The sequence below is a fragment of the Miscanthus floridulus genome, chromosome 10, assembly GCF_019320115.1.
Source record: "Miscanthus floridulus cultivar M001 chromosome 10, ASM1932011v1, whole genome shotgun sequence".
Taxonomy (NCBI): domain Eukaryota; kingdom Viridiplantae; phylum Streptophyta; class Magnoliopsida; order Poales; family Poaceae; genus Miscanthus; species Miscanthus floridulus.
The window spans coordinates 11971705-11991652 of NC_089589.1; the positions used below are offsets into that span (position 1 = coordinate 11971705).

The window sequence follows — 19948 nt, forward strand, 5'->3', positions numbered from 1 at the left end:
CCAAAGGGAATATGGAAAGCTATAAAGCACCACTTGTGGCGAAATGATTTACACAAAGAGAAGGAATAGATTACAATGAGAATGCAACGATTCTTTTAGAATCATAATGGCGTTAATGGCACACTACGATTTACAGTTACATCAGAAAGATGTAAAGACACATTCCTCAACGGGGATTTGTATGGAAAAGTTTACATGGCATAACTTAAAAGGTTTTGTCGTGGAAGGAAAAGAACGTAAGGGATGTTGCCTGAAGAAATCCATTTATGGATTAAAGCAAGCTTGAAGACATTGGTACTTGAAGTTTGACAGTACAATAAGAAAGTTTGGGTTTAAAGAGAATATAGAGGATAATTGTATTTATGCAAAGTTTAAACATGGGAAATCAATTTCCCTAATCCTGCATGTGGATAGCACCTTGCTCGCTAGTAGTGGTGTTAATCTACTGTTGGTGAAGAAACAGTTCTTGTCCTCAAGTTTTAATGAGAATGATCTTGGTAAAGCGTCATTTATTCCAGAAATTAGAACTTACCGAGACAAAAGGAAAAGAGGTATTAGAACTATCTCAAGTGTATACTTAGAGAAGATTCTAAAGAAATAAAGTATATATGTGGGTAAACCTGCGCCTGTTCCTATAGTAAAGGGTAATAGTTTTGGGAACTTCCAGTGTTCCAAGAACCAATGTGAGATCGATCAAAAGGACATCCTATATGCTTTAGCTATTGGAAGCTTAATGAATGCTTATAAGTAAGAACTTACCCTAACATAGTTCATGTATCCGGAATGTTTTGGTAGAAGTCCAGTCCAGATATAGATCACTAGAATGGAATTGAGAATGTTTTGCAATTGTGCAAAGATTTATATGCCTCATGGTGAGTAAGAAAGAATAAGTACTCTCAAATAGTTGTGGGTACAAATGTTAAATTTTGGCGAGATGTTTAGTGAAACCCACATAGTAGCTAACACTCGCAGTTGGAGTTTTATTGTGGAAAAGCTCCAAAGAAACAATTGTGGTGTCATTAAAGATGCATACCTATAGTATAGCTTGTTATGAGGCTTAAGGACAGGCGAAATGGTTAAAAGAACTTACACCCGGAATTGATAATGGTATACAACAGCAATAACCATTTAAGTAGTTCGCTCCTATAACAACGGGTCAAGTGTGCTACCAAACACATTGACGTTAAAGTTATATGTTGTGAAGGAGAAAGTTTGGAATCATACTAAAAGTATTGAACATATAAGTAACAAGCAAGTGCTTGCGGATCCGCGTACAAAAGGCTTACCACCTAGTGTGTTTAGAGAACACACAGTCGACATGGGTTTATGGGAAAGCCTGTGATTTCCGGACAATAAAGGGCCCAAAGTTAAAGAATCTGTTTCAGAATAGAGACGTGTATTGTAGCTATTAAATCTATTGGCGATTGACCGTGACGATGAAACATGCTCTATGCACTAATCTGTGATGGAACAAATAAAAGTGAAAGGGATTAAAGTCAAAGTTTAAAGTTAAAGTATGAGTTGAGATCAAGGGGGAGAATGTTGGTTTGATCTCCCAACCACAGTGGCCCAACGGCCACTTGGGCCTTGACCTCGCGCCCTGATCGGGGGCGCCCAGTCCATGTATGGCTGGCGGGCCCCCGTCACACTGCGCAATAAATAGAGGTGGGGGCTAGCGGCTCTCGGGACCAGGTTGGCCTGAGCTGTACGCCCCACCGGCAAACCCTACTCTGATCTAACAGAGGGGCGCAGCCAGTGATGGGAAGCATCACCGCTGCCACAGCACTGCGCCAACACCACTTCACTGCACCACTCCTTCTTCATCGCCCATCGCTGCCCTAGCGCAGATCTTCACCGGCGAACCTGTGATGGCCGGATCCGCCTCTTCAATGCCTACCGATGGTCTGTGCCTAACCCTAACTCTCCCTCTCCCTCTCTGTTCCTCTCCGTACACACCATTTCTATGAGAAACCCAATGAAACCCCACTGATCTACGCCACGGATGGTCAAAAGATTCTAACACCACCATGTTAGCAACCTGGTATTGGATTGTAGAGAATAGGAGGGAATCAGAGGAGGAAGTAGTAGAATCTTAGGGTATTGAGAGGAAGAAGAGGAATAGTAAGAGGAGAGAGTTCTAGGAAGGAAGATAACCTGGTTAATTGATTCTATAATGTTTGATGCCCTTCTCGCTGCTGACCCTTGACATATGTAATCTCCCATCCAATGTCTGGACTGGGCTCGAGGCCCATGGCCCATATGACTGTCCCAACCATGGCTAGATCCTAACATTCCCCTCTCCTTAAGATTCGGCTTGCCCCCAAGCCGATAGAGAAGGATGGAACCACCGGGATCCCAAGGAAACTGGACGATCCTGTGTTTCTTCAGTTCCTTCATAGAAAGATGTCTGCCAACATTTTTGTGTAGGGCAGATGGAGCTGCAGCATTCTTCACAGTTGGTTTAGACTCTACAGACTTGGAGGATAGGATATCAAGAATGAGATCATCAAGACTCTCATCAATATGATAGAATCCATTCATCATCTGACTAAAGCCTACTAAACATTATTCAGATGCTTCCTTTAGATGTATGACAATAAGAGCTGCAGCAGCTGGACTCTCCATTCCAAGAGTAAGAGCTCGCTTCACCACTTCATGATGAAAAAGGGGCACTGCCCATTCTCTGATGCACCTACAAGCCTCAGTTGTATCACCATTTCTGATATATTGCTGTAGTAGATCAGCAATCCTCTTCTTCACCTCTTCTATTGTGATGTGAGTTGAACTACCCCATTGTCGCTCAATTAACTCTGCGTGGTGGGGTGCTGAAAGATAGCTGTTCTCTATGATTTGTACAAGACTAACCAGCTGACGATGCCTGGAAGTTATGCTCCAAAAATTGATGCAGACCCCACAATGCTTCATGTGAACCCAACATGTGTTGTAGATCAGTGAAACTACACTTGAATGAAGCAACCTCGGACTGGATATGGCTGAAATAGAAGCAAACTGAATAGGAGACAGCAGCTCATAAGATGACCATGGTAGTTGCGTCTTTCCATGAACAACACCCTACAGTCTGTTGTCTCTAACAGTAGATATGGACAAGTCTTGGCCTTCATAGCAGTTCTGTTGGACGTGCTATAGTAATAGATATCCTTGGACTTATTCTGTTGCATTGCTTTTGGATTGATTACACAGCTGAGAAATAAAAGCTTCACTTGTTGACCCATTGGTGTCCCAGACCAAAGCTTAACCCAAAGACACCACAAAGCTATATCATGGAATTCACACTGCCCAACAGATAACAACCAAGGATGGATGGTTACGCATAACTCACCATATAAGCAACATTGTATTGAGCCTGTACCATCCACAGCAGCAAAGAAATCAACCTCAGTGATGCATAGCTGACCCAAGAAGATCACCTCTCCAATTACTTTTCCACAGTTCTTCAGGACAGCATGAGAATATCTGAAAGAAGGCCATGGAAGCTCTAGGTGCATAGCTGAACAGCGGCATGTGCACCAGTTGCTAGCAGCCTGGAAGAACTTAGTACGGAGAACGAGACACCACTCCAAGTGAACAACGAACAAACTCCATGAATAATGGATCTGCTCCATACCTCTTGTATCCCAATCCTGTAGAGATAACGATCTAGGTGGAGGCCATGGTGACCACAGGTCCACAACCTTTTCCAAGCCATGCTTGAGTATGTATCGCTGATGAATCTGAGGTGGCCACAGGATCACCAAACTCGACTCAGTCATTTGCTGAAATTCTAGAAGTACCTCACGCACAGTGGCTTTGCAATCCAACAACAGAACACCCAGCACAGGAGTAGAGGCAAACATGGTAATACACCTACTGAATAGCCCACCAAGCAGCTCAGACAGGCTTGCAGGAGCCATCGTTGCAACTGACACCAGGGTAACCAGCTTGGAAGTGACATCCATGGCAAGCTTGAGGCCGTTGCACAGTGGCTGTGATTCCCTATCAGTAGCACGAGCATGGAGCACCACGACAGACATCAAAGCAGCATACTGAGAGAACACTAGTGCTTGCTCGCTTGCTGTCGTAGTTTGTCGACGGTGCGACATTTCATCGAACACCCCTTGGGCACGAATGGAGATGGTGGCAGGCTTACTCAAGGCTGTGACCCAGATCCTTGGCGGCTCATAGCCATGGTTGGGAGGCGCCGTGGACGACGAACACGGGCGTCGGGGAAAAGGTTGCAGACCGCGTCCACCGCCTTGTCGAATAGCCAGTAGAGCCGATGCTGCTCCTCGACAGGCATGGAGGCGATGTCCACGCAGACACGGCCGCCGACCGCACCATGCGAGACGCCAGGGAGGATGCCACTTGAGACGCCAGAGCAGATGCCTCCATCGCTCGTTCGTCGCATGCCGAGCATGCACGCGTGGCTGAGACAGACGTGGAGGAGCAGGCCGCAGTCCCCGAAGCTGAGGCGAGCTCGGAGGAGCACGCCGTGGTCCGCGAAACCGAGGTAGGCGTGGAGGAGAACGCCAAGGTCAGCGAAGCCGAGGTAGGCGCGGGGAAGCACGCCGCGGTCGGTGCAGCCGAAGTGGGCGCGGAGGAGAACGCCATGGTCGGCGAAGCCGAGACGGGCGCGCAGGAGCACGCTGCGGTCGGTGGAGCCGGAGTGGGGGCGGAGGTGAGTGAGACAAGGTCGTCCTGGAGAAGCTGGTACTGGAGTGATGGCCTGGGCGCTCCCGGGCGAAGAGCGCAGGCGTGTCGACGGCAGAGGTGGCGCAGGGAAAGAGGAGCGGCGCTGGAACGGGCGTCGGACCCTGCTCAGCTTGGTCGCCGAGAAGGTGTGCGGAGAGGTCGGTTCTGATGGGATCGATCATGTTGGGGTGGTCGATGACGGTGGCTAGGCGGCGAGGACTCTCCGCGGCGTCGAGTGTGGCTTGGACTGCCTCGGGGTGGGGCTCGTCGGTGGAGATGGCGTTGGACGCGAGCTCGAGGGAGATGTCGACGCCGTCAGCAGCGTCGGTGGCGGCCGACTCCTCTAGGATGTGGGCAGGCTGCTCGAACAGCCCACCCCAGTTGTCGGCGACGATGGATCGTGGCCCGCAGTGCTGCTCGTCGGAGTCGTCGCCTTCGTTGAAGAGGCCGCCCCAGTTGTCGGCGACTACGTCGGTTCCGAGGGCAGCGGACTGGGTCGGAACGGTGACGCCCCGGGAGGCCTCCCGCACGGCATCCTGCTTGGCCCACCTCGCGTCGAACTTGTCGAACAGCTTGTGAAGTTTGTGGAGTTCGTCGAGGATGAGTTGGGTGGAAGGAGAGATCTCGTAGGGGGAATTCATGGTGCGGGCAACCGAGAATCGACTGCTCTGATAGCAATTGTTAGCAACCTTGTATTGGATTGCAGAGAATAGGAGGGAATCAAAGGAGGAAGTAGTAGAATCTTAGGGTATGGAGAGGAAGAAGAGGAACAGTAAGAGGAGAGAGTGTTCTAGGAAGGAAGATAACCTGGTTAATTAATTCTGTAATTATGGCTATTCCTAACACACCAGTTATATATGTCGCTGCTCTTGGTCGCTTGGCACAGGCTGCGGTAGTGGTCTTCCAAAGACCAGGAAAATATGATCAACTACAATACAGTTTAAATGGCTCTCAAAGATCTAAGATTAAGAAACAAAAAGTAAACAAAAATTATGGAAGGATGACCACCTCATTTCACAGACAATTGGCCCATAGGAAATTTCACAGAACATCTTCATTCTACAACAAAGATCCTCTTTTTCATTTGAATATACTCCAGGTCTGTGTCTGCTGTCAAATTTAAAAGCTGCAAACATTAAATAAATTACATTCGTTTTAACACTAGACAAGACTCTTGACAATTGTGGCCACTTCTACATCTCTCAGTTACAACTTCTAAGTTAGATCATATTAGCCTTCCAATAAACCATTTATTCTCTTGATGCCAGAGCCTAGTACGAACCATATACTAGACAACTAACTCTTATTTAGACTTCACTGTTAACCATTCAACCGTGCCCCCTCCACTTTTATCCGGGCTTGGGACCGGCATTGGCAGTGCTAGGCCCCCCCCCCCCCCCCCCCCCCCCCCCCCCCAGACAGCTGAAGCAAATGCAGTGATCACCAGGATAATATGCCTGGAACCAAAGAAGCACAATAAGTGAAATTCATTTAACAGTACTCAAGTTTGCCATCAGGTGACTCGATATGATCATCGCCACACCAAAGTATGGAAGCACTCATTAAAATCATCATTACAAAAATAAAACCAACAGCAATACAGCATATTGACATCACAGTTCTATTAGCAGAAGGTAAGAGCATTATATTCCGCGAGACACTCCATGAGCACACTAGTTAAATGATGTCTATGCAGACACGACAAAAACCTTTCAAAAGTTACAAACTCTGCAGGTAGAACAATTCTTTGTACATAAATAGAAATGCAGCAATCACAAATATACTTCAAAGCAACAAAACCATCCCTAATCGCTGACACCAACTTGATTCCTATCGTAAGTACAGTTAAGACCACCATTTTATCTTTAGCTTGGAAGGGAAAGAATTAACATATTATATAATAGAAGGCGCTAGGGGCTTTCTAGGCACTGACCCGAGCCTAGCGCCTAGGCTAGCCTGGGCCAGCATAGGCTTTTCAAAGCGTTTTTCTAGACGTTTTGCCAATTTAGCGCACAACACACACACACACACACACACACACACACACACACACATATATATATATATATATATATATATATATATATATATATATATATATATATATATATATATATATATATATATATATATATATATATATATATAGCAGAAATGCTAAGTAAATTAGTTAAATAGAAGCATAGAGTAGCTGAATACAGTTTATAAAAGAGAGGCATTAGACATACCTTAGTGGCTTACTGGCTTAGGCTCAATAATCAAAAGACAGCTTGTTCTTAGTTCCTACAGCAAGGATCAACAAGTACCCCATATTCCCATCTGACATCATCCGAATTCCTTTTCAGGACATTCGCTCCCTTAGTTTCAGTTTCAGGTGCAGGTAAAGCTTCTGTTATTGACATCCTACATTCAAGTTAGTGAGCATACATTCACATATCATAGTTCAGTGAACATTCAGGCAATACCAATACATACATGTAGCAAATCAGCTAAAACATTCAGTCACACATCCTACATTCAAACATTCAGAGTAACATCCAGGCATTCATGCATTCAGAGTAGGCATTCAGAGCAAAACACAATTAACAACAGGGGAGAGGAGCAGATCACAGATTCAGGCAAGTAACAATCTAACATTCAGGCAATCACAAATTCACAGAACATAATACTTCAGTAGTATTGCTGACAGCAGGGGAGAGGAGCAGGGGAGGGGAGCTTCGAGCAGGGGAGGGGAGCAGCCGGCGGGGGAGGGGAGGAGAGCAGCCGGCGGGGGAGGGGACTGACCTTGGGGCGGGAGGGGTGCGCCGGCGGTGACGACCTTCCAGGCGGGACCGCGGGAGGGGTGCGTCGGCGGGGACGAACTTCTAGGCAGGGACGAGCACGACCGGCGAGAACTGCGGGGAGGAGCAAGGCCGGCAGGGAGGAGCAAGGGCAGCGGGAGGGGAGCGCCCGGCGAGGAGGGGAAATGGCAGGCGGGAAATCGCACGTCGCTCTTATCCTTCCGCGCGCTCGCAAATTCCAGGCGAGAAATCTATGCGGCAATTTTGCGTGCGTCGGCCTCCGCGCCGCCTAGCGCGCCTCTGCGCCGCCTCCTCGCCGCCTAATCGCGCCTAGCGCCTACAGGTCTGCCTACCCCCATAGGCCAGGCGGGAACCCGTCGACTAGCGACTAATCGCGCCTAGGCGGAGCCAAGGCGTCGCCTTTTTGAACATTGGTTAAGAGGCCTCTTTCAGATGCTTGCTGATCCACACCATCCAGTAAGTTAACAAAGCTCTTTTGGTTTACTAATTTACAATTGTTTATGTATGCAATACATACATGTGGGACTTCCACACTTGTAAAACACATGAACCCCAAACATTGAGGATGCAGGTGGGAGTCTACATATTTCTAGCTCACACCCATTGTTACTCCTTTTATTTTTCTGAGTAGCATTTCTTTTTTCAGTTCATCTATGGTAACAAGATGTCCTGTTGAAGTTCGATACTTTTTGGCAAGTAGCATGAGGCTGCCTGGGGTCTCTGTTGACATAGCATTATTACTGTATCCTAGTGTTCTTGCTTCCATCAGGCTGAATCTGTAAAAATGCTGCATGTTAAACAGTTTGAACTAAGATGCAGTTCAGTAGTCCAGTTGTAATAAACTAATCAACGGCATATTTCCAATTTTAACAGAATTGTCTGCAGGTTTGTTCCTCCCATGCCACTGTTTCCTGAAGTTGGGACTCGGAGCTAAGGATGGCAACGGATCGGGTTTGGGGCGGATATCCGCGGGTTTCGGGTTCTGCGGGTTCGGGTTTGGGGATGGTTTTTCACTCACAGTTTTCGGGTTCGGGGCCCCGAAACCAATCGGGTTCGGTTTCGGGTTTGGTTTTCCACCCGTGGATATCCAATGGATATCCGAAATAAATCATTTGGAATTAAAACTCATGTTTTATAATATACTAATAATAATTTGTTTACTTAGATTATTAAATTTATTTAAAGTTGACTTATGAAAATATTTATTATTTGTTGCCTCTTGTTTATACATGTGAATATGTGTATATATATCCGCGGGTTTCGGGTATCCATTCGGGTTTCGGGTATCCGTTCGGGTTTTGGGTATCCGCGGGTTTGGTTTTGGTGATGGATTTCCACCCGAATCGGTTTTCGAGGCGGATTCGGGTTTCGATTTCGGGTTTCGGTGCACGGAGACTCCACCCGATTCGAACCCGACCCGTTGCCATCCTTGCTGGGAGCCCACTGCGTTGAGGTAGCACAGCACAGCAGCGGGCACTGGGGATGGCTGACCTGACCAGAGGCGGATGAGTCCTGCTGCCAACTCAAAAGAGGCGGCGCGATGCTGCGACGGCATCAGGGGGATGACGGCGTCCAGGCGTCCAGCATCCGAGGCGGAGAGGCTCCCGTCGCTGCCTTCCGCTGAAGCAGGCGAATACCACCCGCTCCTGAGCTGCTCCATCTAGAAAAGGGGCAAGAGGAAGCCTCCTCTTGTTCGCGCCTCGCATGCTTCACATTGTCGCCGGCGACAGGATGGGAGGTCCCGGGTCACAACTCACAAGTCGACCCTTGAGCAGTAATGACTGCTGGGGCTGCTAGGCACTGCTCCTGTGTACACAAGTGAAGTGCAATTGCTCCAGAAATATTTGCTGGCTCGCTTGAGTATTCGTTTACAAATTATAATCTTGATTGGCCTGTAGTAAACGACTTTCAGGTGGCTGAAATTCTTTGTATTGCCAGTTAGAGCCTGTCTTTTTTCCTCTCTCTGCCTTATGAAATTCAGTCGTTGAAAGTGGATTACATTGTGGCATAAGGCTGTTCAATTTGTTCTAATTTCAAAAAAAAAAAAACAAATCATCAAAGTGAATCCACTGGTTGGTTGAGGAAGAGAATTTTCGATATGTAAAATATAAAAAATTCACACGTGTTTTATTTCGATGAAGAAAATTATTACTGATTGGCCGGTTAAGGACATGTTTAGGAGTACTCAAACTTACATTTGTAAACACTGGGTAGGGTTGGTGCGATCAAAGCCTCCTTCAAACACAAACGACAAGATGTGCGTCTCCTAGCTGTGCACAAGTAGATATATAGACTACAGATAGAGTCTAAAAAAAATGCAAAACTTTACATGCTTTTGCTATGGAAGTAATTACTGATTGGCCCTTTTAGAACAGCAAACTTAGACAAATTCAACATGCAGTAGTCTTAACTATATTGTAGTACTCCCTCCGTTCTAAATTATAAGTCGATTTGATTTTTTTGGTACATCTATTTTGCTATGTACCTAAATATAATAATATGTCTAGATACATAGCAAAATAGATGAAAAAAAAATCTAAGCGACTTATAGTTTGGAACGGATGGAGTATATATTTGGATCGGTGGCCGGCCGGAGTGTGTGTGATTGCAACCAACGTGGTTCCCGAACTTTTGTACAGATAAACTACAAACCGATCGAGTCTACTTTACCTGCTTTTCGCTGTGAAGTAATTACTGATTGGCCCTTTAGAACAGTAACCTTAGACAAATTCAATATGCAGTACTCCTAATTGTACTGTACTATATATTTGGATCGCTGGCCGGTGGGTGTCACTACAACAAACGTGGCTTCCCAATTTTGTACAGATAAACTACAGATCGTGTGTCAGAGTAACACAAGGTTTTGCTTAATTGTTGCTTACTTTAGCTGTGGGGCGAACGACGCATTGCACTTTCATTCGTGCATCGAGATCTGTGCACAACCGCTACAGCTCACCGTTAAGGGAATATGTCCGCTTTTGTCATTTTTTGACTAAAAGGTCCCAGCAAAAGCTACGTCTGGGGCATCTGTGCTTTCCGGTAGTCCAGGAAACACAGCATACTTCAAACACATGCATGCATGTTCGCTTATTGGTTTCAGCCAGAGCTTATTAGCCATGGTAAGTGTTTTTCTCTTATAACAAATCAGCATCAGTTAGGCTTATCATACACTCCTATGTACGTACTCCCTCCATCCCAAATTATAAGTCATTCCAACAATCTTGGAAAGTCAAAGCTTCTTAAGTTTGACCAAAATTATAAAAAAAATTACAAAGATTTATGACATCAAATAGATATACTATAAAAATATAATTAACAAAGAATCTATTGGTACTTAGTTGGTATCATAAATGTTATTATCTTATTATATAAACTTGGTCAAACTTGAGATGCTCTGACTCTCCAAGATTCTTGGAATGACTTATAATTTGGGATGGAGGGAGTACTACTTAAGAACATGGAGGCATGCATGCATAACACAAGTAGACAATTGGCCTGACCAGCAATTTGATCTGAGAGCTCTATCTCCTCGTCCGTTTCAGAGAGAGAGAGAGAGAGAGAGCGCTCTATCTCGTCGTAATCAGACGGCAACTGCCAACTGCTGGTGTGAAGACTCGATAAATTGATCGGTACTGCTTTGTTCTCTGCTTCATTCCACCCTTTGTTTTGTATTTCGCATTCTGAATTGTTTCTACGGATCATGCTTACGTTCGATTTATTTTCCACTAGATTATATTGTGGTTACTACCTTCGTTCATAAATATATAACATGGTAGTCTAGGTAAAGTTAAAACTCTCTAATCTTGACTAATGATTTAAGAAAAAAAAACCTTTTGGATTGATCTTATAAACATGGCATCTAATTTGTTATGAAAGATATATACTTTTTTGCGACATAGCAATACTAATAATTTAGTCAAAAAAAATTGTCATGCATGTTCACGTAAAGAATAGTTCTGGTCAAAGTTGCCTATTCCAAAAGTAAAGTCAATGTACAAATTAAAACACAAAACGCGGTACAATTCTGAACGGAGGATCTAATTTTCTCTTGCCAATCAATTTATTACTAAACAATCAATCAGCTGACAAGCCAATTAGAAACCTCATAGGGTGCATACATATGCCCCTTTTGCACCCCTGCCGTGTCATGCCATGCCGATATGGGTGGCGCCCGTGTTCTGGCTCAGGCAAACCGCCAAACAATATGGAATGTGGATTTTTACCAAAACGATGGGAGTGTTGGGTCCTCACATCGATCCTAATCAAACATTTTTTTCTAACTAAGATACGTAATCAGGAGGGGTTAAATGAATACTGAAGCCATACTAAATTCTAAGAATTCCGTTAAACACAAAACCTAATTGTACCTTGTTTTATATTATTCTGGACACAACGCTATATCCTTGCTAAAACTTTAGTCGTTCAAAAAACATAATAACTCCGATTGGAATCAAAGTATAAACAGCTCGCGACCCTATTTCTAAACATGGATCCTAGGATTATCGGTGCCAAGAGCTAGCCATGGCAACGAGATAACACTACTACAGAAAAGGGAATCACTTCCGGTTCAAACCCCCATCACTGCCAAAATTTGAACCGATGGTATCAACAGTGATGAGGGGGGATCATCACCGCCGGTTCTAAGGTTTTAAGGAAACCCAAAAAACGGTCTAAAAAAACAGCGAATTTTTTAATACTAGGAGAGATCTCACTAGGCTCATCACTGCCGGTTCTAAGATTTTAGGAAACCCCAAAAAAAAGTCTGACACACCCATAAGACACTTTGTCTATTTGGGATATTTGTCCTTCTCATTTTATGTTCATCTGATTTAGAAATGGGTATTTGGAGCACCAAACGATTTTAAATGAAAAAGTAATCAACTACAAAGTTTTATAACTTTTTGAGATCTACAACTCTAGTTTTGATCATTTCTCCATCCGAGATTGTTTGAAAAACTTGAATTTTGAATGTGAGAAAATCTAACCATAATTTTCCTTAGATAGATGATTTCAAATGAAAAGGTTCTCAACCACAAAGTTGCATAACTTTTCGAGATCTATAACTTTTGTTTCGGTAGTTTCTCCATCCGAGATCGTTTGAAAAATTCAAATTTTAAATATGAGAATTCAAACATATATAATTTTTATTACATAGATGATTTCAAATGATAAAGTTCTCAACTACAAAGTTGAAAACTTTTCAAGATCTACAACTTCTATTTTTTATCGTTTTTCCATCCGAGATTCTTAACTGCCACTAAACACTCACTTGTGATTTTAGAGCATTGGGACTCCTTTCATAGTAACTCTATAAAATCTTGTGAAACAAATATATCGGCATCAAAACGACTTCAAATAAAAAAGTTGTGAACTATAAAGTTGCATAACTTTTCGAGATCTGCAACTTCTGTTTTGGCTTTTTCTCCATCTGAGATCATTTTCTACCACTACACACTCACTTGTGACTTTAGAGCATATGGACTCCTTTGATATTAACTCTATAAACTTTTGTGATACCTATTTGGATATCCAAACTATCTCAAATAAAAAAGTTTGAACTACGAAGTTGTAGATCTCGAAAAGTACTACAACTTTGGTATAAAGTTCGTCTTCATCGGACATAATAAGAGAAAGTTATGTAGTTTTTTTGTGAAGCCTATCACTGCCGGTTCAAGCCTAAAACCGGCAATGATGGCCCAATATCACTGCCGGTTCAAAATAAAAACTGGCAATAATAGAAACCGTCAGCGATGACCCAAATATCACTGCCGGTTGGTCTTATCACTTTTGGTTTTTGAAACATTTTACCCCTAGGATTGACCCCTGGGATCCAAATTCAGAAATAGATCTCCGATGGGTGTAATAACTGTGAATATTTTTTTTTTGAAAAAATGGTTAATAAAAAAAAAGTCGGTACATAGAAACATATACTTTAATGAATAGCGGAAACATCATCTTTAACCAATAGATGAAACATGCTACCCCTGCCATTCCGCATAAAAAGACGAAAGTACACTTCCCACTCGGAGGGATTGGGCGCACCCAGTATTGTCCACATCCAAAACCAAATCATCACTTCCTATACCTCTCGTCCTTCCAAGTTTCATCCGCACATATTCGCACTGCCCAAATTAATTGGATAATATAACAATGATCAAACTAATATGGAAGAAGTGCTTTTTTTTGTTGAAGTATTCATTTATCATCATATAGGGTACTAGTGGATATACACATCCTACCCATTTCTGATGATTAAATTTATTTTCTAAAATATTCAACATACACCCTACTTATTTGGCGTGGATGTTTATTTATGGAGTGGGTACAAATACTCACCAACAAGCATAAACGTAATAAGAAATAAATAAACAAAATTGGCTCTCTTTCCACTTTTGTAATCCATTGTAGCACGAAACACGACACACACAGGCACAGACACACAAGAACTAGCAACTTGGAGAACGAAAATAAATGCACCTATATACTAGATAACAATGCATGGTATATCAGGGTCTCCTGGAAGTGTTGGCTCTCGTGCAAGGGCCTCTAATGGGATCAGTTTGTCTCTCTGCATACTATTGTTTGCATGTTTAGCAGAGCTCTAGTTTTGAGATCTACGTTAGTTCTTCAGTCAATTAATTATATTACTAGTCCATCAACTCATGCACTCACACGGGCTAGAATTTTAAGAGATATAATGTTTAATGCATATGACTAACAAAGAATTATTTATTTAGATTGTATGATTCTCTTTGTTTATTTTCTACAAAATAGACATAATAGATACTTTATGGTCTATATCCAATTATCATAAACTTAATAATTACTTGTTTTTGCAAGGCACTGATTTATATGTTTTCATCCATATTCGTATTTTTACTCTGCATGGCATATATGTATATTTTAGTTATGCAATTTGTTTAAAATGTTTCCATTAACTATAGTGGCTCTTGCAGCATCACATATCTTATGAAATCATGAATCTAGATTTTGCTTTATCAAATTTTATTCTTATTGGCTGCTTGGCATTTTTTTGTCCACAAGTTGAAACTCTTTGTGCTTATTGTATATTTTATTAACTCTCCTTTTCATACTTTTAAAAAAGACAAATTTTGCTGTGGGACACTGGAGAAACGCATATTTGGCCCGTGAACACAATCAACGTCAAAATTTGCTGGCAGACATTACAAATTCGTGGTTCTTTGTCAGAAGACACTGCACCGATTATTTTATTTATTTTTCAGTTTAGAGGAGAGAGAAGGTAGGGGAAATGTCTAAACTGCCCCTGTCTTCTTCAACCTCTGGTTGTTGGTCGATTTGGTCGTTCACTGGCCGTCCGGCGAGATCCAGATGTCGTCCTTCTCCGACCAAGCAAGCCAGCAGGGGGCTGGTTGCCGGTGGCGACCCGGGCAGCGCCCAGTGCCAGCAGGGGCAGCCGAGTGCGTTATGGGCGGAGCGGTTACGGAGCCTCGGCCCCTAGCTGGAAAGCATGGCAGCGGCGGCGGTAAACCTCCCATGGAAGCGTGCGGCAACGACCTTCCCATCAGGCGCCACTCGCCCCCGGCGAGGCCGCGACCCCGTCCCAGCAAGGCCGCGAGCCCCCGACGAGGCCGCGCCCGCCCTCGACCAGGCCGTGCTCACCCCACCCCATGGTCGTTGGCCTACCGTACGCCATGGCCGCGTGCAGGAACAGATGGAGTAGGCCATGGGCGGCGCTGTAGAAATGGAGGGAGCGGCTGCGCGTGGCGGCTTGCAGCTCCACAAGCCAACGAGCGCCTGGCGCTGTCGTGTTGCCGGCTCAGCTCGGGCGGAGCTACCCCCAACCCCCCACGCGCGCAACCCTCAGCCATGGCTAACGGACAGAGGTGGAAGATGACTCGAAGGGCTATTTAGTCTATTCACCGCCCTTTCTCTCTCTCGAACCATGAAAATGAATATTTTAATGGATGTGGTGTCCAGCGGCAAAGAATTGTGATTTCATAATGGTACTAGGCATATTTTGGAGTTGGCGGTGTCCACTAGCATATTAGGTGTTTTTGCAGTGTCCCTGAGCAAATTTTGCCTTTTAAAAATTAGGATTTTAGTTTGTACATTACTTTTTAAATACTACAATAGCATAAGCAATCATTTAAAACATGCACCATGTCACAAAGATAAGTGATAGAACTGCTTGAAATGAGATCTCGGATGGGGTAGAAGTGCTAACCTCTAGATATTTTTTATATTTAAGCCGTATAATTAATGATCGACTTTTTACTCTAAAGTAATTTTAAAGGGTCGGAGATACAACCACCAGTAGTCTCTCATACTTCTGAAGATGATTAATTTTTTTATCAAGTAATTATGTGTAGTTGGTTATACTATCAATATAGACATGTCAAATATTTAGTTAAAATATATAAATATATATATATATATATATATATATATATATATATAATAACAACATAAATTCTATGTCATGGTAACTAACATGATTTTAAACTATTTGTTAGTAGCATTAGTATATGAGTTGTTAAAGAAAATATAATAGATCCAATAGCTACTATTATCAATAGTGATTAGGTTATACCAAATCGATGGTCAAATGTTTCAGACTTTCGTGAGAATTTGTAGGATCTATCTTTTGTTTTTCGTATCATGTCTCATGAGATTAGTGTGGAGGCTCCATTAGGAACCTCTAACTAGAATTTCTAGTATTATCTTTTTTTCTAGCGTGATATGTATTTAGTTAAAATCTAATATTAAGATGTATAAAACTCTAGTTTCTATGACCTTCATGAATCATAGTTTAGCTTTTGACTTTGAATCGAGTTGTGCAATTTTTTTCACATGTTAAAGTAGAAACTCTAGTGTTTTTCATATTTTATTCAAAATTTACTTCTGTTAAAATGAGTTTTAGTCCTAGTAGTATTGTGTTTTCACATGTTAATTAAATTGAAACTCAGATTGCACCTTGGCCCTAAACTTGTTGAATTTGTTATATCATAGGATTATAGGTGTGTAGTATTATTTTGTATATATATCATAGAGTGCTTAAAATAAAATTACCAATACCGATAAGATATAATATTTCTTAAAATATATAAACTTATGTAAGACAACAACTTATGAAATTGATTATCATGTATTATCAATATATAATTTAAAGTGAATTGCCAATGTTATGTTATTGCTCTATGGTTTGCCAATTAACATTTTGTCATGCTTCATAAGCTATTAAAATAAATATTTATCATAATGTATAAATGTTTACATGGTGAAACATAGTATTATGGTTATTTAATTTCACGGTTGTAGAAGTTTATAATATATATATATATATATATATATATATATATATATATATATATATATACATGTATATATATGTATGTATATGTATATATATACATGTATATATATGTATGTATATGTATATATATATACATGTATATATATGTATGTATATGTATATATATATACATGTATATATATATATATATATATATATGTATATATATATATATATATATATATATATATATATATATATATATATATATATATATCTTAGTTTATGGATATCGGTTTATTCTTTTAATAGCATATACTAGTATTTACATGTAGATTTGAGAGACATTTTAGTTTATTTTTTACAATGGCTGAGGTAGATACAAATATAAAGGTAATACTTTATATCATCTTTTATAACAACATATATGGGTAGGTTGAATGTAAATTTAGGAGGTTATTTTGCATTATCTATCATCATTACAACGGTGGGTAATCTATAAAATCGTCATAGTATATTTTCCAATGACATATGTGGGTAATTTAGATATAAAGTTAGAGGATTATTTTAAATTATCTTTCATAATATGAAAGGTGGATAATTTAAATGCGTGTGAGGGGTTATTTTGAATTATGTTTCATAATACAAAGTGAATAATTTTGATGCAAATTTAGGGCTTATTTTGAATTCTTTTTTTTATAATGACAGATGTGGGTAATTTATATACAAATTTATGGGGTTATTTTGAATTATCTTTCATAATGACATATGTGGGTAATTTAAATGCAAAATTAGGGGGTTACCTTATTTATTTTTAGTAATGGTAGTGGTGGATATTTTTTATAAATTACAATAGATCCAATAGCTAGTATCGACAATGATGGTTAGAGTACCAAATTAAAGGCGATGTTTCTCATTATTGTGATAATTTCTAGGATTTATCTTTTCTCTTGGTGCGTCTGGTGAGAACGTGATGCCTCCGTTGGGGCCTCTAATTAGTTATAGTAGGGATTTATCTTTTTGGTGGTGCCTATGTTGGGGCCTCTCTAATTAGTAATAGTAAGGATTTATCTTCTTTCTTAGTGTGTCTGGTGAGAATTAACATGGTGCCTCTGTTGAGACCTCTAATTAGTAATTGTAAGATAGTGATTAAAAAGTTTATACTCAGTCTAAATTTTAAACAAAATGACTCATTTGGCTCTTGACGTACCTCTAGGTTCAAATTCAAGGTTTGTTGTAGTTACAAACAAATACCCAGTTCTATGAAATATTTGTTGGAGTTCTGCTAAAGACAAAATATTGATTAGGTGCAAATAAAACACCCTCCAGCAGAGCTCCTACTGGGTAGATCAATTAAACTCCAAAACTAGGTAGCTGGCCTAGAATGTCACAAGACAAAGATATTGATTGTGCTTTCTGTTTTGTACGCATATGGAGTATATGTCTATAGTGGAAGTGTGTGTGTGTGTGTGTGTGTATTATGTATATATGAGCCAATATAATGGATATGTCTAAATGAGTTAACTTCTAAATTAAAATTCACTAAATTATATATTGTATTGTAATCAACAGGTGCGCCTCTGATCGAGATAGCAGGAATGGGTATCGAGCTCGAGCTTATTGTTGTCCTCAGCTTCGTAATACATGTGTTCCTTTTCTTTGCTGGTAGATTCCACTTGTGCATCAGCGACAAGTTCATCAGGTCCATCTTTGGGCTTGCTTATTTGGGGGCAAACTTGGTAGCAGTGTACGCACTCGGCAACCTCCCACGACAAGATCAAGATGGTTCAAGCAACTCAATAGCTTTCCTTTGGGCACCATTCTTGCTTATCCATCTAGGTGGGAATGATACAATCACTGCTTGGACCTTGGAGGATAACGATTTGTGGCTGAGGAGTTGGTGCAACCTCGTGCTGCATGTTGTCCTAGCTGGTTATGCTTTCTGGAAATCGATTGGAAGACACAGTGTGGAGCTCCTAGTTTCGGCTATATTTGCGTTTGTTACTGGGATCATCAAGTATGGAGAAAGGGCATGGTGTCTCAAGGCTGGTAGCATGGAAAGCCTTGAAAACTCCACTGGACGCCACCACTATAAGATAGAGTTGCCAGACGAGTCACAAGCTCTCAATAACCCAACCTATTCTGATACTATCTGTGAAGCTCTGCGTTCCATGTGTGAAGTCCATGATATCTTTGCTGCACGCGATGTGTCGACCTCGAGTGAAGGTGAATATGATGTAGCAAGAGAGATGGTACAATTATATGATACTGTAGCAGGAGAGATAGCAAGAGAGATGGTACAATTATATGATACTGTCCTAGACAGAATTGCCTTTCCCGATACAACAACACAACCGACTGAAAGTGGAGATGCAAATGCACGAGATGAGGATGCTGCAGTACACATACTACAGATTAGTGGAGATGGGGGTGAAGATGAGGACCAAGACGATGGAGGTGAAGATGAAGATGAAGACGAAGACGAAGACGAAGACGGTGGAGGTGAAGATGAAGACAAAGTACTGAAAGCTTGCAAGTTAGTGGAGCTTCAGCTTGGGATGATGCATGATGATCTCTACACTAAGGCCCTTATTCTAAGAACAACGACTGGTTTGGCGCTTCGGTTCATGTCTGTAATATCTTCCTGCGTTGCTTTTGGTCTGTTCATTGCAAGTGACAAGCGGAGGTACAGCAGGGCTGATATCGCAATCTCCTATTCTCTATTCATTGGAGTATTCTTCTTGGAATTCTGTTCAATGGTCATCTTGATGATGTCTCCATGGACGTGGGCATGGTTCAAGTCTCATGGTCTGAGCATGCCTGCGAAGATTTCGTGGTTTCTTCTCTCCAGTAGGATTGGCCAGAGGCAAGGCCACGGTGGTCAACTTCAATGGGACAGTGCAATATCATGTACATGTTGGTGATGGGCATGTACAAGACAAGATCATTGACTCCTAAAGTTATGGTGCAGTGCAGAAGGTTGTTGAACGTATTTGGTTTTGGAAAGGAGCCGATATCTTGGCTGGGCAAGCTGATACACACAGAGTACGTCACAGTGGACAAAGAGGGTTATGGACCATGTTCTGAAGGGGTTTGACAGCTTACGTGGTGAACTCATCATGTCGGGGTTGGAGTTGGAGGTTCAGAGGAGGACGAGGGGTCTCGTATCTGCTCATGAACTCAC

The 19948-nt window shown here is 41.8% G+C and overlaps 1 protein-coding gene across 1 annotated transcript; it reads left to right on the top strand.

Annotated features, from left to right (window-relative positions):
- The first annotated feature begins 18362 nt into the window (after positions 1 to 18362).
- LOC136488016 (uncharacterized) lies at positions 18363 to 19688 on the top strand. Its single transcript, XM_066485075.1, has one exon. The coding sequence runs from the start codon at positions 18363 to 18365 to the stop codon at positions 19686 to 19688; it is 1326 nt and encodes a 441-aa protein (XP_066341172.1).
- The last annotated feature ends 260 nt before the right edge of the window (positions 19689 to 19948 follow it).

Coding starts and splice junctions, on each gene's coding strand:
- LOC136488016 (XM_066485075.1), top strand. CDS start 18,363: ATGGGTATCGAGCTCGAGCTTATTGTTGTCCTCAGCTTCGTAATACAT.